Genomic DNA, 25,902 nt, shown 5'->3' on the forward strand with positions numbered 1-25,902 from the left:
TGTTTGTTCCTTTAAAATTATTTTAAAGCATCCGCTCAAGAAACTTATTATTCTGACGATGATTAAAGTAATAATTGAAACGTCACCAGGAATTTTAATTTAGTTATGGGTTTTATCTTTAAGTTTATTATTTTTATCTATTAAATTGTTAATTTCTCATAGCCTACTTTAGGCGTGTTTATTAAACTAATCAGAAAATGAGGATTTATTGATGAAAAATATGGCTCCTTGTTAACGTACCCAACTTTTTTATTATCGAACATAAGCAAATGAATCAAAAAAGGAAATGAGTTTTAATTTCAATATTTTAAATATGCTAGAATATCTCACAGGGTGTTCCGAACTTTAAGAAAAACACGGTATGATTGTTACACCCGGTATAAAATGACATTTACCTGTCTAGCAACAATATTATTACATCGATTTTCTTAAATAATAAGGCTATAACATACTAAAAACATCACTCAAATCGGACAACAGGTTAGTGATCCCATAGTAACTCATGAAAAAACCCCATGATACTATCCCTACATAGTAAGTATTCGGTGTTAAATTTAATTTACTCTCAAAATTAATACCAAACTCTGACTTTAGATGCATCTTATTTTACAACGTAAATGATATATCCTCGGTATTTCATTGACTTACTAATCGTAGTATTTTCTCTCTATTGATTTCCTATTTTAATATAAGTAACCAGATTCTACTGCATTCTGCCGAGGAATTTGCAACGCAATAAGTATATCATTCTTTGAATTTTTTTTACCATATTAGGTTTCTATCAGGACTATAATTGAATCTTTCCACTTAACTCTATGTTCTTTTTCCCATGCGTGTTTACATACATAGTTCAGATCTATCAAATTCTCTATTGTTAATATAAGATTTGTGTTCACTCATTCTAACATTTAATGGTCTTGATGTTTCACCTAAATAAAAATGTTCGCATTCACCAATGGTTTTATAAATACAATTCAATGTTAGGGTTAGTTTTAGATAAAATGGATCTCAATGTGTTTGTTTTATTATTATTAGTAAGTCCATAACATATCGAGGATACAAAATTTACGTTTCAAAGTAACATATTTATGACATAATATAAAAATTTTGTTGTAAAAAATATTAATTACAAAAATTTATTTTTTATGCATATAAACTTAATTTAAATTCTACAATTATTAAAAACTTTCTAATAATTATTAATAATAATTTTTAAAATTTCTTTCAAAATTATATGCTAGGCAAATTAATTGTTGTTTGGGTTTATAGTACTGCTGACAATAAATCCATTCGCCACTAGGATTAATAATAATTTTTAAAATTTCTTTCAAAATTATTTGCTAGGCAAATTAATTGTTGTTGTTTGGGTTTATAGGACTGCTGACAATAAATCCATTCGCCACTAGGCAAATTATTTTAAAAACAATGTGAAAAACAAACGTTTTTTTACAAAAGTAAAGCAATGAGACTAAAATTTATTTAAAAGTAGATTTATTTTTTGCAAAATACTACAAAATAAACTTAAATTCTACAATTAAAAACTTTCTTAACAGCAGATAGACATTGGTTTCTCTTTTTATTTTCTGCTTTCATCGGCCTTTTCTTGAAAACCTCCAAACTGTGTCTTAAATTGACTGGTTTCTTGGTGATCTTCTTGGAAACGTTAGCTGCAAATACTCTTTTGGCATCCTCTCTGGAAATAGTCATTGATTTTGCAGGATTTCGGATAATTTCTTCGGCTTGGCGTCTTTCAATCTCCAAAGCATCCCTGAGTTTATTTCTCAACACGCTGTCACCAAAACAAATACTCTTGAATCTGGTATCCGATCTTGCAGTTGCCAATAAAGACAATGGATCCAACAATCTGAAATATAAAAAAATATATCAGTATACAAATTAAAAGTCAATTAAAAAATAAATATCACTGTAAACAAGAATAAAAAATAAAAGAAATTAATAACCACTCACCTTAAAATAGTAGACCACATCTCCACGGGTAGCGCCGTCAACTGGAAGCAGGATGCAGCGATCACTGGCAATAAACGGAACATTTCGAACACTACGTAACAATAACACTTGATCACTTCAAAGCACAAACTGAACTGACTACAGCTCGCAGATGCCGCTGTTATATACGCTAGTTTGCGCGGCAAATCACTTACCAAAAACGCGCGCAGAATGTAACACCACGTCAGCCATACAGCTTACAACATCAACAAAAGTGCGCGCAAAGTGTACCGCCAAATTAACTGTATTTTGCGCCAATACAACACGGCGCGGATAATAAAACACCACGTCACTGATAATATGAATTAATGCGCGGAGTTAACGTATGTTGATTGGCGTTGGAGTTCACTTATTCTAACGTTTAATTGTCTTGATGTTTCTCCTAAATAAACGTGTTCGCATTCACAAACTGTTTAATAAATACAATTCTTTATTTTTTCTTGTTCATTGTTAGATTTAGTTTCAGATAAAATATATTTCAAAATGTTTGTTATTTTATTAATATTTTTTTATAGTATGTAACTCCATAACATATCGAAGATACATCATTTATGTTTTAAAATAAAATGCAGATAAAGTAGAGTTTGGTATTCATTTTGAGAATAAATTAAATGTAAGACCAAATACTTATCAAGTCGGGATGGTATCATGAGGTTTTTTTCTCATGATTTGGGTACTATGGGATCACTAACAGGAGAATTTTATTGTCTAATCTATCAGGACTATAATTGAATCTTTCCACTTAACTCTATGTTCTTTTCACCATACGTGTTTGGGAGCGTTCAAGTATTACGTAACGCAATTTTTGAAGATTTTTTACCCCCCTCGCCCCATATAACGCACTGTAACGTTTTTCTGTACCCCCTTCCCCTGCCTAAACGTTACGTAACACCTAAGTTTCCATTTGAACTTAAATGAAGGTACAATCCAGGGGTTCACCGTAAAAAATAAACGAAAGTTGGGAGATTTTTATTGTGTAGTTTTTTTATTTAAGTTAAAAAACAATGCGCCGTAACCTTTTACAAGACCCCCTCCCCCCTAACTGCGTTACGTAATACTTGAACGCCCTTACGTACATAGTTCAGATCTATAAAATTCTCTATTTTTAATATAAGATTTGTGTTCACCTATTCTAACATTCAATGGTCTTGATGTTTCACCTAAATAAAAATGTTCGCATTCACCAGTGGTTTTATAAATACATTTCATTATTAGGGTTAGTTTTAGATAAAATGGATCTCAATGTGTTTGTTTTATTATTATTAGTAAGTCAATAACATATCGAGGATACAAAATTTACGTTTCAAAATAACATACTTAAATGACATAATATAACAATTTTGTTGTAAAAAATATTAATTACAAAAATTTATTTTTTACGCATATAAACTTAATTTAAAATCGACAATTATTAAAGTTTCTTAATAATTATTAATAATAATTTTTAATATTTCTTTCAAAATTATTTGCTGGGCAAATTAATTGTTGTTTGTTTGGGTTTATATGACTGCGGACACTAAATCCATTCACCACTAGGCAAATTATTTTAAATATAATGTGAAAAAATAGTCAAATAAACGTTTTTTTTTCCAGAAGTAAAGCAATGAGATTAAAATTTATTTAAAAATATATATATTTATTACAAAATTTATTTTTTGCAAAATACTACAAACTAAACTTAAATTCTACAATTAAAAACTTTCTTAACAGCAGATAGACATTGGTTTCTCTTTTTATTCTCTGCTTTCATCGGTTTTTTCTTAAGGACCTCCAAACTGTGTCTTAAATTTACTGATTTATTCGTGATCTTCTTGGAAACGTTAGCTGCAAATACTCTTTTGGCATCCTCTCTGGAAATAGTCATTGATTTTGCAGGATTTCGGATAATTTCTTCGGCTTTGCGTCTTTCAATCTCCAAAGCATCCCTGAGTTTATTTCTCAACACGCTGTCACCAAAACAAATACTCTTGAATCTGGTATCTGATCTTGCAGTTGCCAATAAAGACAATGGATCCAACAATCTGAAATATAAAAAAAAGAATGTGTGTGTACTTTGTACGCACGTAAGAAGTTATACTTCTATTATATGATTTAAACGAAATTAATATAAAAATAAAAATACCAAGTTTCTTGTAAAAGGTATATATTAAAATACCCTAAATAAGGGTCACAATACAAAAAGTTTTCGGATTAAGGAATCCATCATCAGTGTTTAAAAGCCCTAAAATTAAGTATAACCTAATTAAATGAGATAAAAGTTAAAATTGACAGAGGTTTTCAAGAACAAGAGGTCATACTTACAAAATTTGCATGCCTGAGCCACCAAAATGTATAGGGTAAAAACCCTTTAAATGTAAATAATAAAGATATTTTACATATTTATATAATGTAAATATAATGTGAATATGTAAAATATCTTTATTATTTACATTTAAAAGGTTTTTACCCTATACATTTTGGTGGCTCAGGCATGCAAATTTTGTAAGTATGACCTCTTGTTCTTGAAAACCTCTGTCAATTTTAACTTTTATCTCATTTAATTAGGTTATACTTAATTTTAGGGCTTTTAAACACTGATGATGGATTCCTTAATCCGAAAACGTTTTGTATTGCGACCCTTATTTAGGGTATTTTAATATATACCTTTTACAAGAAACTTGGTATTTTTGTGATTTATGGTATACAGCCAGCTACAGGAAGTTTATTTTCCTCGTGGATTTTGAAATTAATATACTTTTGATTTATATTTTGTTTAAATATTAAACTAATTTATACTTACTAGTTCTCAAACATTTTTATTAGAACAGTGCCAAAAATTAAAATAATAAAAGAATAAAACACACACAAACACATTAAACAAGCCACAAATGATGTCTGAACATTAATTGTCGAAATTTTTTTTAACTAAATACGTATTTTCTGAAAATACAATTATATAATAAATATACTTACAATCATAAAATGTATTAAAAAAAACAAAAAAGAAAGTTTCTATTGGGACTCGAACCAGCGCTGATAAGAGCGGCTGGTATTGGAATTCATTCGCCTTCTCCGCTTAGCCACGGACACTATGTGTCATTATTTACGAAGATCGACTAACTAAACGGATTAAACTTGTGATATTTTGAAAATTGATCAAATTATTTTAATTTTGAATTTAAATGATTTAGAATTGAAAAAATACAACAAAACATAGAGTAAAAAACAATATATTAGGTGAATATTGATAGAAATTTTGATGGTAATCAAATTATATAAATTAAAGTATTACATACTATGTATTTTGGCAGATCAAATAGGTAGGTTTATACCCATGATACATTAATAATTATTACGTAACTGTTGCTTTTAAAAACTATTTAAAAGTCACTACAATATTATAAACTTTTTTGTTTCTGTCCTCACAACAATAAAACTAATATATTATACATTTGTTTACCTTTACCTTTACCTCCAAACCACAGCTGCCATATCGGATAATTTTTGACATGTCATTTGAACATCCAATCAGAACAAAGTTATAATGCGCATGCGCTGGGCTGATAGGTTTTAACATATAAAAAAATCACCCTCTATCGCCGGTAAATAAGTATAACTTCAAAAATATATCAGTATACAAATTAAAAGTCAATTAAAAAAATAAATATCACTGTAAACAAGAATAAAAAATAAAAGAAATTAATAACCACTCACCTTAAAATAGTAGACCACATCTCCACGGGTAGCGCCGTCAACTGGAAGCAGGATGCAGCGATCATTGGCAATAAACGGAACATTTCGAACACTACGTAACAATAACACTTGATCACTTCAAAGCACAAACTGAACTGACTACAGCGTGCAGATGCCGCGGTTATATACGCTAGGTTACGCGGCAAATCACTTACCAAAAACGCGCGCAGAATGTAACACCACGTCAGCCATACAGCTCACAACATCAACAAAAGTGCGCGCAAAGTGTACCGCCAAATTAACTGCATTTTGCGCCAATACAACACGGCGCGGATAATAAAACACCACGTCACTGATAAGATGAATTAATGCGCAGAGTTAACGTAGGTTAATTGGCGTTCACTTATTCTAAGGTTTAATGGTCTTGATGTTTCTTCTAAATAAAAGTGTTCGCATTCGCAAACTGTTTAATAAATACAATTCTTTATTTTTTCTTATTCATTGTTAGGTTTAGTTTCAGATAAAATAGATCTCAAAATGTTTTTTATTATTATTTTTTTCATAGTAAGTCCATAACATATCGAAGATACATCATTTATGTTTTAAAATAAAATACAGATAAAGTAGAGTTTGGTATTCATTCTGAGAGTAAATTAAATGTAAGACCAAAAACTTATCACGTCGGGATAGTATCATGAGGTTTTTTTCTCATGATTTGGGTACTATGGGATCACTAACAGGAGAATTTTATTGTCATCTTGTCACATGAACTATCTTCCAATAAAGTCGTCCCATGAACGCACCTCATAAATATTGGTAATATCATTTTTAAGTCATCCACTTCATAATATGAACTATGTTATATATCAAACTACCATATGTTTCAATCATTGTCAATATGAATGATTCCGATAAAATTAAATTAGAAGATTTTTTTACGAAGCAACAAAAAGAAAATTTTTTAATTTATTAATGTTTTGTATTGTTTTCACCCAATTTTGCAAAATGTGAAAACGTTGAATTATCCACGCCTGTCTCTCCGTTCGTGAACACAACTCCTCCGTCACTATAGCAGGTAGAATGACAAATGAGGTGTCGAATGAATGCTCATAACCCAAGATGGTACTAAAGGTGAGAAATTTGACTTAAGACTTCCGGTTTTAGAAATACAACCAGAAGTACTGTTTTAAAGTCGCCGGAATAATACAAGCGATATATTATTCGACGCGCCTTAACAAGACGAGAGTAAATATATACTTCCGGTTTCATGACTATCTGCGAATATAACTCCTGTGTTATTAATACAGATAGAATGACAAATGAGATGTCCTCAGCTTATAACCGAAGGATATTAATAAAGATGAAAAATTTAACCGCGAACTTTCGGTTTTAGAGTTTTAACCGGAAGTACCGTTTTAAAGTCACCGAAATAGTATAAGCGATATATTATTCGACGTTCAGTAAGACGAGAACAAATGTATACTTTTGGTTTTTATATAATTTCCGGTTCTAAAATTCTAACCATATTATAGTCATATTATAGTCGCAGAAATAGTACATGACATCAATCGAAGCATATTGAAAAGTTGAATTTAGTTCCGGTTTTGAAGTAATTTCCTTTTAAACAATTATTATTTAAACAGTTATTACGGAGTTAGGTTCTCCGTCGTTTTCTTCCATATTTCCTTCCATTTTCTTCTATCCATGGCCAATGCTTTTGTTTGATCCCATTATATTCCTATTTTGTCGGCTGCTTCCCTCACTTTTTCTGTCCACGTCTTTCTTGGTCTTCCTCTCGCTTAATATATATGTCTTACTATTTTTTCTTCTCGTCTTCTCAGTACATGTCCGGCTCATCTAAGTTGTCCTTGTTCGATTGTTGTTGTAACTGGGTGTATTTTCAGATTTTCTCTAAAGGTTTGTTTTCTAATTTTATCTTTCCTTGTTTTTCCCTCTATTGTTCTCAAAAATCTCATTTCTGTGCTTATTGTGCTTATTATACATACTTTAAACAGTTTGTTTTAATTTTTTTTTAAAACACCAAACTAATTTTGTTGCTTACCGCTTTCAAAAAAATAAAAAAAGTATAGGATTACACTGGATTCGAACTCAAGACCTCTCGATCTCTGGCCGAATTAGTCGAGGCATTGAAGCACAAAAAAAGGCCTTACTGTCGATTTTTGGCGCAGTAAGACGGATTTTAATGCAGTTTGGAGCGTTGGATTCGTAAGAATGTCAGGAAATTTTGTGAACTAATGTAATGAATAAGAAATCTGAAATTGCATTTGTGCATAAGAAAAATGCATTTCAAAAGTGCATTTTGAAATAGGCAATTATTATAAATTTGCAAGGTAAATAGTTGGGCAACATCCCGATTATTTTAATTATTTTTAATCATTTTTAAGTCCATATAATAATAGTCTAAGATGTCAATAACCATTAATAATAAACAAAAAAATTTTCCTTATGGGGAATCGAACCAAGTACTAACACGTCCGTAACTAGATACACATACCGCTAGCCTACGCAGACACTTGCTAGACACGGGCGATATTATGTATAAACAGAAACAAATAGGTAAGTAAAAATTGTAAAGAAAATTACTACATACTTAAATGTATTATAAAATCAATATATTCCTAAATTTTAGAAGAAAGATTCGTAAATAGGTACATTTATACAAAACATTCGAAAAATCGACACTTCAATCCTTCAATGCCTCGACTAAATGCTATACCAAATACGCTACGAGGACTGTGTCTGTATCGGTTCGGACGTACCTAATGACAATTCACGGTAACAAACAGACAAGGTGAATAAATATACAATACAATGTTTTAATAATTAATTAATTAATTTAATAATTACTCCTGAGGAAGACAAATCCAAAGACACAAAAATTATAATAAATATATTTACTAAAAAAACTAATATATTCTTTTCACACCTTTTCTTGTACTGATATATTTATACATAACTATTATAGAAATATTTTAGCAACTAAACGTCATACTGTATGTGTGCGCATGCGCGCAGATTATGAAATTTTACTCTCAGTCGCGCCTAAAGAAGTATAGCTTCAAAAATATTTCTTGTTTTTTAGCCTCCAGGAGATTTAATCTACTCAACCTCTCAACCTTCTGAACTGATGATTAAACCTTTAAACAGAGCGACCGTAATGAGTGGTGCTGAGCTATTTACAAAACTTCAAACGGAAGCCAATAATTTAAGGAAGGAAAAGAAGAGGAGCACATATAGTGGAATTCACAAATTTTTATACCTGATTGAAGGAAAACCGCAATATCCATGTGTCATAAATGCGAATAAGGAAGTCATATCATTTCCACCTATTACGAATTCAGATATTTCTAAGGTATGTACTTTTATTATATTATAGGGTATCCCAAAAGTAGCGGAACGGTCGAATAATTCGCGAACTAAACATCGGATCAAAAAACTGAAAAATTCTTGTTCAATTATTTCAAAAATCTATCCAATGACACCAAACACCAATCCCTACTACACCCCCTGGAGGTGGGGTGGGGGGTAACTTTAAAATCTCAAATGGAAACCCCCAGTTTTTCTTGCAAATTTGGATTCTTTACGTAAAAGTAGGCAACTTTTATTCAAGACATTTTTTTGAACTGTGAATAGATGGCGCTATAATAGGGAAAAACGATTTATCCTGATACCATAGGTAAATTATAGAAACGGTCTAATATCTCACGAAATACACTTCCAAATAAAAAACCAAAAAACAGATTTTTAATCTTTTTCGAAAACCTATCGAATAACACAAAACATGACCCTCCAACCCAACCCCTGGAGGGGGGTTAAAATCCAACTTTAAAATCTTAAATAGCAACCCCCACTTTTTATTGCAGATTCGGATTCGCCATACAAAATTAAGCAACATTTATTCGAAACATTTTTTAAAATTTCTGATAGATGGCGCTAATAAATCGTAGTTTTCCAATTAAAGCGCCATCTATTAACAATTCTAAAAAATGTTTCGAATAAATGTTGCTTAATTTTTCGTGACGGCTCCGAATCTGTAATAAAAAGTGGAGGTTGCTATTTAATATTTTAAAGTTGCCCATATCTCGCCACTAGGAGGCACGTACTTTATTCGGGATACAAAGGAGGATTTATTTATGATAATTTATAGAATGGCAAACCCGCTTGCAATATACGACCATACTGATTCTGACATGTGAAACGGAGAGTAGATTCTTATCGATCCAGTTGTCCACGTACTTGAATTTCATTTTAGTTATTTCTGTTCCATATACATTTACGTTTACTCAGGGCCTGTTCTAGAGTTTTGAGCGATCCAGACTAAACAAAAATTTGTGCCCCCTTTTATATAGAACATACAAAACTGGAAATTTAAAAAATAGTAAAAATAAAAAAAATTTCTAAAAATTTATTAATTTAAAAAATAATATTTACTTACGAGTGTTGCAGCATTATGGAATAGCATAATGAGCGTATTGATAATAACTTTTATTCGGTTGTAATATTGATTCTCTGTTTTATTGGCGTTACACTGAGCGCGCATTTTTGTTGATGTTGTCGGCTTTATGGCTGACGTGGTGTTACAGACTGCGCGCGTTTTAGGCAAATGATTTGCCGCGCAAACTAGCGTATATAACAGCGGTATCTGCGCACTGTAGTCAGTTCAGTTTGTACTTTGAAGTGATTAAGTGTTATTGTTACGTTGTGTTCGAAATGTTCCGTTTGTTGCCAGTGATCGCTGCATCCTGCTTCCAGTTGACGGCGCTTCCCGTGGAAATGTGGTCTACTATTTTAAGGTAAGTGTTTATTAATGTCTTATATTTATTTTTTTTAATATTTATTTTTTTATAATATTTATTTTTTTACGATATTAATTTTTTTAATTTGTATACTGATATATTTTTTTATATTCCAGATTGTTGGATCCATTGTCTTTATTGGCAACTGCCAGATCGGATCCTAGATTCAAGAGTATTTGTTTTGGTGACAGCGTGTTGAGAAATAATCTCCGGGATGCGTTAGAGATTGAAAGACGCCAGACCGAAGAAATTATCCAGAATCCTGCAAAATCAATAACTATTTCCAGAGAGGATGCCAAAAGAGTATTTGCAGCTAACGTTTCCAAGAAGATCACGAAGAAATCAGTAAATTTAAGACACATTTTGGAGATCCTTAAGAAAAAACCGATGAAAGCAGAGAATAAAAAGAAAAACCAATGTCTATCGACTGTTAAAAAAGTTTTTAATTGTAGAATTTAAGGTTAGAAATATTTTTGGTAAAAAATAAATTTTATAATAAGTGTTTTTTGAAATAAATTTTTATCTTAGTTCGTTTACTTAGTTCGTAAAAATTGTATAAGTATTTTTTAAATAAATATTTATAACATTTCGTTTACTTTTGTAAAAACGTGTTTGTTCGTGGACTATTTTTTCACAAAAACATTTTTAAGAATAAAGTAAGATACAAATAATACAAACAAATTTTAAAAATAATAATTATTAAAATATGGTAACTGTATTGCCTTTTATCATATTTTTAAATTAATAATGTATACTATTATATGGAAGCAATATATACAATGATTATGTTATTAACATTTTTGTCCAAAGTAACATACAAGATGGTCTATTCAGGCTGCTTTTAACGTCCATGCTTTAACTGCCCCATACAAAAGTGTGGAATATAATACTTTACGAACTTGTTTCTTATTTGTATATCGAGCGATCTATCGCTTAGGAGGCTATGTATATTTTTAAAATGTTTCATCTGACTATTTCAATCCGAGCTCTTTTAAGTCGGATTTTACAGCGTATTTCGAACATGCGATGTAGTGTACAAGGATAGCCCTATGCTAACTAAATGATAATTCTCTTGACAATGTTGCCGTTCTTCACTGCAGCGGCCGTGAAAGGTAGTATTTGCAGGCACTTCTAGAGGATTGTCGGTGTTAACTGCTGTGAAATAATAAAAGGAGGATTTATTTATGATAATTTACAGAACGGCAAACCCACTTGCAATATGCGACCATTACTCCAGGGTAATAAGCTAGAAATAGACCATGTTCGGGACACTCAAAGATCCAGGTAGCTGGCTACTTTTTTAGTTATTGTATACGTAAAGGATGAAAACCAACCTGTTTCCTGCCTATAGTTCGCGTCCGTTTTTAATTATTAACAATTTAGTGCAAAAATCGCGATTTTTTCGATCTTTTGCACCCTTTTCAAAAGCTAAATAGTTACCATAAAATTACAAAATTAAATTTTTTAGAACATTAAAAAACCTTCAAAATGCCCATTTTTGAAAGTTAAAAAGTTAATTTGTTGTTACGCAAACTGTAAAATAAGTGAAAATCGTTAGTTGTTAATAACTTATTAAAACCACCTTAGAACTTTAGTGTTTCACGCGAAGTTGGGTATTGGTGTACTTAGCAAACCCTCAAAATTTGAGACCGATCCATTAATTAGTTTAAGAGTTATTCTAATTGTTTATCCCAGAGACCTTTATTTTGCAATAACATAAGACAGAACATAATGAAGATAGGGCAATTCTGCGTATGCCAAATGAAAGTAAAAAGCTGATACTATCAAAATGTACTAAAAAACGATAAAAAATTATCTAATATAGTCAGAAATTCTATTACCAAATTTGTGAAATTTTGTAGTTTAAAAACATTTAGAATAACTTTAAATATTGTCCATAGAAAAAGTCATTTTACATATTAGAAAAGCTAGTATTTTACACGAATTTTTAAAAATGTAGTTCAATTGGTGACTAGTCGTGGTAAGTGAGGGGGGAGCTAGGAGCCGACAAATGCACGAGTTCAAAAACTAAAAAAAGCAACACTACTATCATTTTCTATATCTCGGGATCTACTGAATATATTTTGATCGTTCTTTTTTTAAGTTGTATGTAATTTTTCTGTGCATTACAAATATGCAATTTGTCTAGACATTCATTAATTAATAAACAGTCTAATTTGTTTAAACAATTTTTGAAAAAATAATTTTTTCCCAAAAATCCATGATTTTAATTATACTATCCCTATTAATCATAGAAAAAGTTAAGGTATACTTTAATAAATAAATTATTTTCAATAAATAATTAACTAATAAAAATCATTTATTTATTAAAGTGTACTTAAACTTTTTCTGTGATCATTAATGATACTATGATTAAAAAAATAGATTTTTGTAAAAAAAATATTTTTTCAAGAATTGTTTAAACAAATTATACTGTTCATTAATTAATAAATTTATAAACAAATTGCATATTTGTAATGTACGTAAAAATTACATACCAATTAAAAAAAGAAAGATCAAAATCCATTGAGTTGATCCGGAGATACAGCAAACTATATTTTTTTGAAATTGCTTTTTCGGTATTTTAACTCGCTGGATTTGTAGGTTCCCCCTAGTAATCGTTTGCACTACATTTTTGAAAAATCGTAGAGGGTGCTGTGAAGGTATAATGTTTGTGCAATTTTTTTAAGAAAAAATACAAATCCCATTCTTTTAGATGGCATTAATGAGATTCCTTAATTATTATAAACAAATTAGCTGTGAATTAAAAAAAAAACATATGGCTAACTTTGTCCCAAATGAGCCCAGGCTAAATTTTTTTATTTGAAAATTCGTGTTAAAATACTATCTTTTCGAATATATATAATGTAGAAACTCTGGAAACTCGGGACATAGACTAAACACCGTTTTTTCTCCTTAAAGAACAAAATTTATTAATTTTGAATACAATTATGACAAAATATTTACATACCTTAAAGAAAATCGGTTTTATAAGTCTTTAACATTCTAATCTTTAAATTAACAATAACAAATAATACATTAACAAGTTTAAACGAAAAAAATTAACAAATATGTAAGAAAATATTAAATTAGATTTTAAAATTGACGGAACAAGATTTATGTCAATTTTGTGTCAGAATATTTATTATTCTTCTATTTCTTTATAAATAGCCTTTTAGACTTTTACATACCAGGTTTTCATTATTACATATATAAAACGATTGTTTCTACGGACAACATTTAAATGTTTAGACTCTACAAAATTTTAAAAATTTGGCATTAGGATTTTTTATCTCTTTTTAATACATTTTGATTTTTATTTTTTATCTCTTTTTAATACATTTTGATACTTTCACTCTTCTACTTTCATTTGGCATACTCAGAATTGCTATATCTTCATTATTTTCTGTCTTATCTTATTGCAAAATAAAGGTCTCTGGGATAAACAAATAGAATAACTCTTAAACTAATTAATGGATCGGTCTCAAATTTTAAGAGTTTGTTTAAGTACCCCAATATCCAACTTTGGGTTAAACACTAAAGTTCTAAGGTAGTTTTAGTACAAGTTATTAACAAATAACGATTTTCACTTATTTTGCAGTTTGCGCAGCAACAAATTAACTTTTTGACTTTAAAAAATCGGCATTTTGAAGGTTTTTCAATGTTCTAAAAAACTGAATTTTGTAATTTTATGTCAACTATTTAGTTTTCAAATGGAGTGCGAAAAATCGAAAAAATCGCGATTTTTGCACTAAATTGTTAATAATTAAAAAACGAACGCGAAGTCTAGGCAGAAAACAGGTAGGTTTTCTTCCTATAGGTCTACAATAACTAAAAAAGTAGTCAGCTACCTGAATCTTTGAGTGTCCCGAGAAAATCCTTATTACCCTGGACTACATACTGATTCTTACATTTGAAACAGAGTAGATTCTTATCGATCCAGTTGTCCACGTACTTGAATTTAACTTTAGTTATTTTTGTTCCGTACACATTTACATTTACTCAGGGATTGTTCTAGAGTTTTGAACGATCCAGACTAAACAAAATTTTGCGACCTTTTATATAAGAACATACAAATTTACTGAAAATTTAAAAAATAGTAAAAAGGCAAAAAATCAAAATAAAAAAAATGTCTAAAAATTTATTAATTTAAAAATAATAGTTACTTACAAGTGTTGCAGCATTATGGAATAGCATAATGAGCGTATTGATGATTACCAATTTTATTCGGTTGTAATATTGGTCCTGTTTAATTTTCGTTACACTGAGCGCGCATTTTTGTTGATGCTGTCGGCTTTATGGCTGACGTGGCGTTACAGACGGCGCGCGTTTTATGCAAATGATTTGCCGCGCAAACTAGCGTATATAACAGCGGTATCTGCGCACTGTAGTCAGTTCAGTTTGTACTTTGAAGTGATTAAGTGCTATTGTTACGTAGTGTTCGAAATGTTCCGTTTGTTGCCAGTGATCGCTGCATCCTGCTTCCAGTTGATGGCGCTTCCCGTGGAAATGTGGTCTAATATTTTAAGGTAAGTGTTTATTAATGTCTTATATTTATTTTTTTAATATTTATTTTTTTACAATATTTATTTTTTTACGATATTTATTTTTTTAATTTGTATACTGATATATTTTTTTATATTTCAGATTGTTGGATCCATTGTCTTTATTGGCAACTGCCAGATCAGATCCTAGATTCAAGAGTATTTGTTTTGGTGACAGCGTGTTGAGAAATAATCTCCGGGATGCTTTAGAGATTGAAAGACGCCAGGCCGAAGAAATTTTCCGGAATCCTGCAAAATCAATAACTATTTCCAGAAAGGATGCCAAAAGAGTATTTGCAGCTAACGTTTCCAAGAAGATCACGAAGAAATCAGTAAATTTAAGACACAGTTTGGAGGTCCTTAAGAAAAAACCGATGAAAGCAGAGAATAAAAAGAAAAACTTTAAAAGAGAATAAAAAGAAGTCTATCGACTGTTAAGAAAGCTTTTAATTGTAGAATTTAAGTTTAGTTTGTAATATTTGTAAAAATTTTATAATAAATATTTTTTTAAATAAAAGTTTATTACATTTCGTTTACTTTTGTAAAAACATGTTTGTTCTGTGACTATTTTTTCACAAAAACATTTTTAAAAATAAAATAAGATACAAATAATTTTGGAACAAATTTTAAAAATAATAATTTTTAAAATATATTGATTGTATTGCCTTTTATCATATTTTTAAATTAATCATTTATATGGAAGCAATATATACAATGATTGTATTAACATTTTTGTCCAAAGTAACATACAAAACGGGATCAAAATTAGAAGTTACTAAATGAGCTCAAAATTGTAACATCAACATCTTGCTCTAATATAAATTCAGAGTAAATTTAGACTTGTACATAGTAACATTTAGACATGTAGAAAGGATGAGAGCACATAATAAAATAGCGATAGTATAAAAAGAGGTGTATACGCGAAACATCACAAACTTTGTGCTATTACATTATATTACAGGGGTGGCCAAACTGTGGCTCGCGAGCCACATGTGGATCTTTGAAGGATAATCTGTGGCTCTCAAAAATGTACCTGAATTTCTTTTAATTTTTGTGTTTCAAAATGTCTTAAATTACTGCCAACAAATATAAAAGACTAAGGTAACATCGCAGGACTGATACAACAAGGATACCCCTTATCACTGTTGCTATTCAATTTGGTATTAGAATTTGTAATAAGTAAAATATCATCTGAGCTGACAGGAGGATTTGCGAATCGAGGATCAAAACTATTGGTGATGATCTACATGCAGTCCCTCATTCTACAAGAGACGTGAGAGGTGTGTTTTCAAAACTCGAGGAAGAAACAAGTAGTTTGAGCTTTCGAATAAATAAAGAGAAGACGAAATAATGTTAGTAGCCAAAAATCCAAGACCAAGACTTAGGCATAACATAACTATTAATTACCATAACTTCGAAGTAATGCAAGAGTTTAAATATCATCAAAGAAGACAACCACAAATAAAAAGAGGTATCAGCAAGGATAGTAATAGAGCATTATACTACTCCCTACCATCATTATTAAGATCTGCTATTAAGATCAAAAAGCTGCTAAAAAAATCTAAATTAAGAATGTACATGCCAATTATTCGTCCAATTGTTACATATGGAAGTAAAACATCAGCAGGATATAAATGAATTGCTGGTATTTGAAAAGAAGGTTCTCATTCCTGAATGATATTTTGCCTCAAAGAGATGAATTAACAGGAAAGTGGAGAAAGCGTTGCAATGCGGAATTGGTGACTGTGTATGTACTGAAATAATCGTCAGACATATTATAAAAGCTAAGATAAGATGGGCAGGTCATGTGGTAAGATCAGAGGAAGACATAATCTTAAGACAGTGTTTTTTGAGAGACGGTAGAAGATCAGTAGGCCGTCCCATAAAAAGCTGGAACGATTATGAAGAATCGACGAATCCTGAATTAGTAAAGGCTGCTTGTAGAATTATTTGCATATTTGAAACGACCGCGACGATGTGAACTATTTTGTTTCACTGTAAAATTCGTGAAATCCAAAACACTGAGAGAAAACTTTAATACCTTTTTTACACTTTTTAAATAATTGTTTAATTGCGGCTCGCGAAAAATTTCAAATTTTGGAAAGTGGCTCGGACTATCAAGGATCTTGGCCACCCTTGTTATATTATAATGAACTTTGACAAAACTATGGTCTGTTTTTAAACCAAGAGGAGCACCAACGCCCCGTGGGAAGTGTCTGCTGGTGCGTGCTATCCGTCGAGAGTCGGGAAGATCAAAGGTGCGGTATGGGCTTATTTTTGATTTTTTAAATCTGTATCAAGATGAACCGACTTTATGAAATTCTACAACGCAAAAGCATAAGAACAGGAACGATATATACGATGCATGGTACCGTATAAAGAATCAATTGAAGGATAGTACTGTTTAGATTAAAAAAGAAGCGAGTTAAATGGTTAAATCAAACACTACACAGACGGACCTATACAGACTGTCACGGACTATGGGAAGAGCTCCGTCTGCGGTGCGTTGCCGTCCGTGGTCGTAGTGTTGCCAGGCTCGATTTGTTTTAAATCGGTACATAAGGTAAAACAAATCGGGATTTAGGGTTGTAGATCGGGACAAATAAATGACCCAGTAAATAGCCCAGTAAATGACCGTATTGGAGTGTAATTTTCAGGGTCAACTCCGAATTGCATCAAAATTTGGTTTTAGGGTCTACTTACCGTTTTCTTCATAGTTGAACTTGTACCGTTGGTTGCTTTTACTTGGGGGTGAGTTATCCCTTCTCGGGGGTGAAAAAAGGCGCGTTTAAAATAAGTCCCAAAATCGATAAATTGACTAATTCTAAACAATTTTTGTTCTATAGAATTTTTTAACTAAGTCAACACTTTTCGAGTAATTTTTTATTGAAAATTTTATTTTTAGATAATAAAACCACCTATTCAGGCGGTTTTTCGCAAATAACTCAAGAAGTAAGTATTTTATCGAAAAAAATATTCGTAGCAGAAATATAATCGTAGCTCGTTATATAATCGTAGCTTATAAAAAAATAAAAAAAAAATTGTGTGTTCAGAAAGTCTATAAAACCAGTAAAAGCGAAGTTGTAACTCATCAAAAATACGTTCTTATTCGTCAAATTCCAAATCGAATATTTCAACGCGAAATAATCACAAAATGATGCAATTTTCGGGAAGCACTTATTAAAATTATTTAAAGTGTTTAAAAAAAATCTTGATTTTTGTTTTATATAAGTCTCTAGCATTAAAACTAAGCGAGTTACGCTCAAAATAAAGTTAGCCCCATTTTTTTGTAAAAAAAATCCCCTTTTTTTGTAAAAAAAATCGTGAAAATCTCCCCCTAAATAAAATTAATCGTTACTGCTTTACCATTTACTTTATATGTGTATTGTGTATATAAGTCTCTAGCATTAAAACTAAGCGAGTTACGCTCAAAATAAAGTTGGCCCCTTTTTTTTTGTAAAAAAATCCCCTTTTTTTTGTAAAAAAAAAAAAATCGTGAAAATCTCCCTTAAATAAAATTAATCGTTACTGCTTTACCATTTACTTTATATGTGTATTGTTTATGCGATCTGCAAAGTTTACTGGTTGAAAGTGCTTATTTTTGAAAAAAAATTATTGGTTTTATAGTAAAAAATTTTTTTTCTAAAATATTGGAAAAATGCCCTTTTTTCAAAATAACTAAAAAAGTATTAGTGATACGAAAAATCTCGAGTAAAAAATGTAGGTTTTGCTTTTATAAATATGAGTTTCAATTTGTTTTTCTGTAAGACAAACATTGGTTAAGATATGGCTGTTCATGTTTTGCATACACTCGTGATTAGTGACTCGTTCAGGCCATTTCAACTATGACTATTTCAAAAATAAGCCCTTCAAACCTGTGAAACTTACAGATCATATTAAAAATACATAATTAAACTAAATTGTTTGTAAAGCCATTTTCATTACTTTTTTTTACCAAAAAAAGGGGTCAACTTGATTTTGAGCAGAACTCGTTTAGTTTTGATGCTAAAAACTTTTTAATACATAAAAATAAAGCTTTATTAAACACTTAAAAAAAAAACTTTTAATGGGTTTTTCCCGAAAAGTGCTTCATGTTTTGGTTATTTCACGTTGAAATATTTGATTTTGAATTTTACGAATAAGAACGTATTTTTCATGAGCTACAACTTTGCTTTTGTTGGGTCTATGGACTTTACGAATTCATAATTTTTTTCATTTTTTTATATACTAAATTTTTGGTAAGAATATTTTTTTTTCAATCAAATACTTACCTATTTTTTGAGTTATTTGTGAAAAACTGCGTGAAAACGTAATTTTTTGTCAAAAAAGAAACATTTTCAATCGCAAATAACTCGAAAAGTATTAACTAAGTTAAAAAATTCTATAGAACTAAAGTTGCTTAGAATTTATCCATTTCCGGACTTATATTAAACGCACGGTTTTTCACCCCCGACTAGGGATGATTGTCACCAACCGATTAAAAGTAACCTACGGCACAAGTTCAACTTTGAAGTAAATATTAAGGTAGAACCTTAGTCCAAATTTTCATGCAATTCGGAGTTTACCCTGAAAATTACACGGTATCACCGCATTTCGCGTTCATTTACTGGACTACATGGTGTTTCTATACGCTCTGAGCTTCGCTGGTGTCGCTCCTAGCGGTTACTAATTCAACTTTTACCGGTAATTTTTAAATTTATCATTTAATTGTTATCGCTTAATATTTACAACGCAAAAAAGTAATTAAATTGTAATCGATTTTTTTAAGATTTTTCTAATCATTTTGACGTTCTATTGATAAAATATCAATTTCTTACTTCGGATACTTTGACAATGATCGTGTAGATGGCGCTAAGATTATAATAGATTATTTATAATTAGATATTACGGAACATTAAAAAAACTTAAATTCAGTATTTAAAACGTAAGTATATTTAAGGTAAAAATATATACCACAGCTTTGACCAACTAATATTGTTTATAATTAATGTTTTTAATTTTAATTTTAAATTAATCACTTTGACATTTATGTCAAATTTCCGGAAAACGTTTACAAACTTGTCACTACTGGCGTTCGCGAATTTGTAAATATCCCCTCTACGTACGAGCTCACAGCGTATAATCTGTATTTAATCCTACATAATAATAATAATAATCAGACGAAATTACAAAACAAAATCGTAGATTAATGTCCAGTTGCATCAAGAAATAAATTATTGATTTTTTGATTTGGAGATTGGCCTTTTATTTTAAAATATAATAATTGTCAAAAAACTGTCAATTAAAAACAGAAATTTTAACGATTCTCCCGAAAAATATTAAATTTTTTACCATCAAATATAATAACCGAATACTTTTCTTTTCTTTCGAAAAAGGTTAAAATTATATTTTTTGTGAGAATCGTTAAAATTTATGTCTCTAATTGGACAGTTTTTTTACAGTTATATTCTAAAATAAACGGCAATCCAAATCAATCGTTTATTTGTTGGTGCAACTGGACATAAGTAAATTATTTATTTTTTATTAAAATTATATTTTTCATTCGATGTTGCCATTTTGGGGTGCTTTGTTTCATTGCAAGTCATGCTGAAATTGGTTTTCGTTGGTGAAATTTATTGGGACATTTAGTGTCTCGATCAGGTACAAATCGGTACGTGTCCCCAGACCCTTGAAAATCGGGACGTCTCGCGAAAATCGGGACACCTGGTAACGCTAGCTGTGCGTGATGATCCGTAGAATCGCAAACCGTGGGAAGAAGGTATTAGGTGCTATGTAGGGCTGATATAATCATTGAAACACGAGTTCCCATGGAAGTGTATACAGCTACTAAGTATGTATATAGGCAGTCAATAGACTATCATAAAGCATGTAGAAGGAATGAATAAGTTGCATCCACTATGCCCTTAAGCAATTGTTAAATTGTTATGTTATACATTGTATATTATGTATATCTTACAGTTATACCTCTTTTTTTCAGATTGAAGTGACAACAACCCGAATGTTCATCGAGGTTACCAGTTCTCTCTCACCGCACTCTTGTAAAAACGTACTGAATACGCTGCTCAAAGACATGGTGCTGTTATTTGAGAAAGACTTGGAGGTGGAGCAAGTAAAGACTGTAGACGAGCAGGAGCAACTAAAAGTGGTTTATCCCTCAAAAACTGATCTTGTTTTCGAAAAATCAGTTTCTATTAAAACTAATAGGGATTAATAGATTTTGTTGCATCTTTTATTTGACTGTGTACTTTCCACGATGTTGTAAATGGTAAACTGATAACAATTAATTAACACGTTGTGTAAATTTGTTAGAAGAAAAGGTAAGGATTGTCTAGTTTGTCCAGTATTGTTAATACTGAAGGCATGAAACAAAACTATTAAAAAAATGTTGATTAAAATTAGGTTATGTTATATATAACAAAATATGTTAGTGTAAACTATTAAAAAAATGTTGATTAAAATTAGGTTATGTGAGATTATGTTATATATAACAAAATATGTAAGTGTAACGGGGTACGGGTTCGCGTGATAGATTATGGTCACCACGGGGCGATATTGAGCAATAGCGAATGGCGGGAGGAAAAGGACTATGGGTAAAATGCACTAACTTTCGGTTCACACCACATATTATATTCCGTGATCAACAAAACATGAACAAACAGTATAGTTACTACAATAATAGAATAATAAAAAAATGTAACAATAGTCCAGAGTCTTTTCCCACCGACTCGATTCGTGTGTCAGCATCTTCTAATCTTTTTCTCCCGCGCAGTCTCTGCGATTCATTCGATTCTTGAAGGGAGACATCATACAGCTCGGCCAGAGAAGCACAGGGCCGGCTCGTTACATAAGTTTTATTTTGTTACAATATTATTATTTTCAGGGTTAATACCACATTACATTTGTTCGAAAAACTATGCTGTACGCATACGCAATTCGTTTAAAGCAGCTATCATGCAGAATGCGTTTTAAAATTAATGTCAAAATATCAGTTTTTTAAATAAGAAATATATACGAACTTGAGTTGTAAGTAAACCACAATCCACCCTTCAAATTTCAGACTAATTCGACGATCATTACTAATAGAAACATAATTTAAAATCAGTCACTGCAGCTTATATGCAGTTAACAGTTTATCATTTGCAACTATTGCTTTATTTATTCATTGCAACAAATTTCAATTTACCAATATTTATTTTAGTTTAGTTTTGTTGAAATAATCACTTATTTTCAAGATCCATATTTGTTGATGTATGGACAGTTTTTTTGAAAAACCATTAATAGCTTATAGAAACAAATTTCAATTTACCAATATTTATTTTAGTTTAGTTTTGTTGAAATAATCACTTATTTTCAAGACAAATATTTGTTGATGTATGGACAGTTTTTTTGAAAAACCATTAATAGCTTATAGAAAAAATACTGAGATATATTTTTGTACAACTTTGTTAAATAATTTTAATCAGTGAGGAAATAAAAAAGTTGTTACTTTTGTTGTGGACGTCTATGTAAGAATGTTGCAAAGATTTTGTACATTACTGATGTATACTCGACTTTAACAAATAAATAGGCATAAAAACTTATGGTACCTCGGTACTTAGCTTCATTTTGGCTCCGTACATTAATACCTTTTCGAAATTGATTCTGATAAGTATTCTTACTCTTTTTTAGTAATTGTCATCTCCGACCGTCATACAATCTGTGAATTATCATTAAGACGAAGAACTCGTCACATCAAATTTGACTTTTTCTTAGATTTTTTTTGTTAATTGATGTTCATTCTGTTTATTGTAATTTTTAACAATTTACAATTTAATATCTTGCATGGACCTCCTGTTACTCTTATTTTTTAGTGCCCGTCATTTCAGCTAATTATGTTAAGTTTAGAAGCCAATGATATATTTAAGTATTATATTTAACTACTGTGCTTAAACTTATCCAAAACATAATATACTTTTCAAAAAAATATAACAGAAAGATATTTATTAATCGAAAAATGGACATATACAGTATACATATGTTGAAACTAGTTGTTTCTATTTATGCCAGAGATTCTGAGCCAATTTGTGATTTGTAAACAATTTTACTCTATTAGTTTTACATTCTTGTTTCTTAACCACATTTTTCTTTATCTATTATATGGTATAAAATGGTTTTACATGTACATTATCTTGTACAAGTCTGCCTCTTGATCTTTTATATGGTAATATAAAGATTGCACATGTTGCCGATAAGTGTTTGATAGGTGATCCAACTAAAATAAATTATAATATACAGTAAGCACCACGCTACTAGATACATAGGGTAGGTACCTAATTCCTATGATTATGGGCTAATCCGGTCCGTTCTCAGATGTGACTTTCATCTCTGTCATGTTACTGTCAATAAACTATTCAAAATAATTGTTTTTATATACAAAAAATACATTAATTAATGGTATTGTTACTCTGCTTTAAAATAACTTTATTCAAACACCAATTCAAGAATATTACAATACTTTAAAACTTTTTACAGCTTTAATGACAACTATAAGCGTCAAATACAGCTGATCTATTAATAATTGTCAACTTTCTATGTTAATATTCAGTCTCTCTGACGTTCTAAACGTCACTAGACATAAAAATAAACATTGCAACAAGTGAAGGGTCCAGGACTGTAATAGCTCAATGTTCCAATGTGTCTAGTAGGGTGGCGGTTACTGTTAATTACAATTTATTTGATTTCTACATCGAATTTTTCAAAGTTTTGGATAAGTAACTTTTTATTCTACTGTTTTTAAACTTGTTTTGTTGCTTTTTACTGGTTTTAGAAGTAGTTGATTTTTTATTATAAACCTTCGAAATAAACTTGATTTTTTCTTAAAAATGGTGTTTGTTTTCATTAGAGTTACAGTTAAAGATACGACGATGTATTTATTATATTAGGTCCATGGTGGAATCAAGATCAACGAAACAACATCAGGTTCGCAGATGGTACCGTTGTAATAGTAAGCAACGCACAAGAACTACAAAATACAGAGTGTCCAGAAACTCTACCGACAAACGAAGACAGGAGATTCATCAGATAATTTTAAGACAATTTAACCCAATTCACCTAGTCCCAAAATGCTTCCTAATGGAGCTAGAGCCCTTTGAAGATGGCGTCATGTAATTAGTTTTTCTTAAATACCTCCAGAACGCTTCTATTTAGAAAAACGAAAATTGGAATGCGTATTTACTTTCCAGAAATGAATCGATTCCATCCATTGCGAATTTCTAGTATAGGTCATAGGCGTTTGTTTTGGGTAGGACAACGGTTATTTTATTGCCTAACTTTTTTGTCTTTAATTTTTAAGCATTTTTGACTCTGAATTATTAAATTGTGAGGTATTCTAGTACTAAAAGGTACTCTTACTTTAAGTCGATAGGATACACCGTTTTCTAGAAAAATCAATTTGAAAATTTTTCGTTCTTTGAATTTCAAAAAAAAGATTAAAAAAACTATTTAGAAAGATGAAAACTGGTACATTTATTTATATTCCAGAGATTAATCGATTTCATTAATGGCGAATTTCTAGTACCAGTTATAGGCGTCCGTTTTGGGTAGGTCAACAGTTATTTTATAGCATAACTTTATTAACTTTAATTTTTTTAAGTATTTTTGACACTAGATTATTCAATTATGAGATATTCGAGTACTAAAAGTTACTCTTGCTTTAAGTTGGTAAAATACATCGTTTTTTTTAAATTTTTTTTTCAATTTTTTTTTAAATTCCCAAAACTAAAAACTTTCAAATCGATTTTTCTAGAAAACGGTGTGTCCTACCGACTTAAAGTAAGAGTACCTTTTAGTACTAGAATACCTCACAATTTAATAATCCAGTATAAAAAATGCTTAAAAGTTGAAGACAAAAAATTATGCGATAAAATATCCGTTGCCCTACCCAAAATGGACGCCTATGACCGTTACTAGAAATTCGCAATGGATGGAATCGATTCATTTCTGGAAAGTAAATATGTATAGAAATTTTTGTTTTTCTAAATAGAAGCGTTCTGGAGGTATTTAAGAAAAACTAATTTCATGGCGCCATCTTCAAAGAGCTCTAGCTCCCTAAGGAAGCATTTTCGGACTAGGTGAATTGGGTTAAAATATCTTAAAATTATCAGAGGAATCTCCTGTCTTCGTTTGTCGGTAGAGTTTCTGGACACCTTGTATAATAAATTCGGTAGTTCACGATAGCGAAATGTTCGGGTTAAATCTAGTTTTTTCAAAAATACCAATAAACGTACATTGATATCACAAGCGACAAATAATAGAACAGGTAACTTCCATAAAAGATTTGGGACCAAATATCAACAGTCAGTGTAACCCAAACAAAGAAATTATATCTAGAATCGAACAAGAGAGACAAATATGCATGAACTTGAAAACATTTTTTACAAGATCAGACCTTAGTCTAGGGCTCAGAATCTGAATGTTCAAATATTACGTTTGCAATGTGTCTGTCAGGGTCGCAACATCACGCGTAACTACGATAAATCCAAAATGCATAGACACCAAGTTGGATACGATCCTATTCATAACACACCAACTCGCATACATATTAAGAAAAATAGACGCAGTGATGAGCGCGCCAATAACAGGTAAAATAACTCAAAAGATGGAAAACATAATACATTGTGAAGTAAAAAGTAAAAGAAGTAAATCATAATACATTGTGAAGTAAAAAGAAACTAGTAGAGATAGAAATTATCGATATAAGCGTATAAATTAACATTACATTTTCCATTCCAACCTTTAGACGTATCGGATGAGTATGACAACTGTCAGTGTGACAGGAGATTTTTATAAAATACTTTTGTCACAGACGTCTAAAGGTGGGAAAC

At 30.5% G+C, this 25,902-nt stretch overlaps 4 protein-coding genes across 5 annotated transcripts in view; 3 read left to right on the top strand and 1 right to left on the bottom strand.

Moving 5' to 3' along the window:
• LOC114328687 (leucine-rich repeat-containing protein 47) overlaps positions 1-23,902 on the top strand; it is a 50,220-nt gene extending 26,318 nt beyond the window's left edge. Inside the window, exons 5-6 of the mRNA XM_050647293.1 lie at positions 8,783-9,052; positions 21,018-23,902. Of these exons, the coding sequence (XP_050503250.1) occupies positions 8,783-9,052; positions 21,018-21,251 (504 nt within the window). The 3' untranslated portion in view covers positions 21,252-23,902. The remainder of the gene's footprint in view (positions 1-8,782; positions 9,053-21,017) is intronic.
• Positions 1,486-6,000, bottom strand: LOC114328692 (uncharacterized). 2 transcript variants are annotated; one of them, XM_028277619.2, is made up of 2 exons: positions 5,701-6,000; positions 1,486-1,864 (listed from the first exon to the last, which is right to left on the bottom strand). In XM_028277619.2, exons 1-2 carry the CDS (start codon positions 5,781-5,783, stop codon positions 1,522-1,524), a joined length of 426 nt encoding a protein of 141 aa, XP_028133420.2. In that variant the 5' UTR covers positions 5,784-6,000; the 3' UTR covers positions 1,486-1,521. The 2 variants fall into 2 exon arrangements, with proteins under 2 accessions (XP_028133420.2, XP_028133421.2); XM_028277620.2 differs by lacking the exon at positions 5,701-6,000 and adding an exon at positions 1,969-2,171 and having other exon boundaries at positions 1,496-1,864.
• LOC114328691 (uncharacterized) lies at positions 10,377-11,036 on the top strand. Its single transcript, XM_028277618.2, has 2 exons — positions 10,377-10,493; positions 10,613-11,036. Exons 1-2 carry the CDS (start codon positions 10,411-10,413, stop codon positions 10,953-10,955), a joined length of 426 nt encoding a protein of 141 aa, XP_028133419.2. The 5' UTR covers positions 10,377-10,410; the 3' UTR covers positions 10,956-11,036.
• On the top strand, positions 14,911-15,474 carry LOC114328688 (uncharacterized). The gene is made up of 2 exons (XM_028277614.2): positions 14,911-15,025; positions 15,144-15,474. Exons 1-2 carry the CDS (start codon positions 14,943-14,945, stop codon positions 15,454-15,456), a joined length of 396 nt encoding a protein of 131 aa, XP_028133415.2. The 5' UTR covers positions 14,911-14,942; the 3' UTR covers positions 15,457-15,474.
• Positions 23,903-25,902: the final 2,000 nt, after the last annotated feature.

The sequence above is a fragment of the Diabrotica virgifera genome, chromosome 3, assembly GCF_917563875.1.
Source record: "Diabrotica virgifera virgifera chromosome 3, PGI_DIABVI_V3a".
Taxonomy (NCBI): domain Eukaryota; kingdom Metazoa; phylum Arthropoda; class Insecta; order Coleoptera; family Chrysomelidae; genus Diabrotica; species Diabrotica virgifera.

Bases quoted from the DNA above. Each gene is read 5' to 3' on its own strand.
- LOC114328692 (XM_028277619.2), bottom strand. From the start codon at position 5,783: ATGTTCCGTTTATTGCCAATGATCGCTGCATCCTGCTTCCAGTTGACG. The intron at 1,865-5,700 runs GTGAGTGGTTAT...TTTATATTTCAG, and splicing joins ATGTGGTCTACTATTTTAAG to ATTGTTGGATCCATTGTCTT.
- LOC114328691 (XM_028277618.2), top strand. From the start codon at position 10,411: ATGTTCCGTTTGTTGCCAGTGATCGCTGCATCCTGCTTCCAGTTGACG. The intron at 10,494-10,612 runs GTAAGTGTTTAT...TTTATATTCCAG, and splicing joins ATGTGGTCTACTATTTTAAG to ATTGTTGGATCCATTGTCTT.
- LOC114328688 (XM_028277614.2), top strand. From the start codon at position 14,943: ATGTTCCGTTTGTTGCCAGTGATCGCTGCATCCTGCTTCCAGTTGATG. The intron at 15,026-15,143 runs GTAAGTGTTTAT...TTTATATTTCAG, and splicing joins ATGTGGTCTAATATTTTAAG to ATTGTTGGATCCATTGTCTT.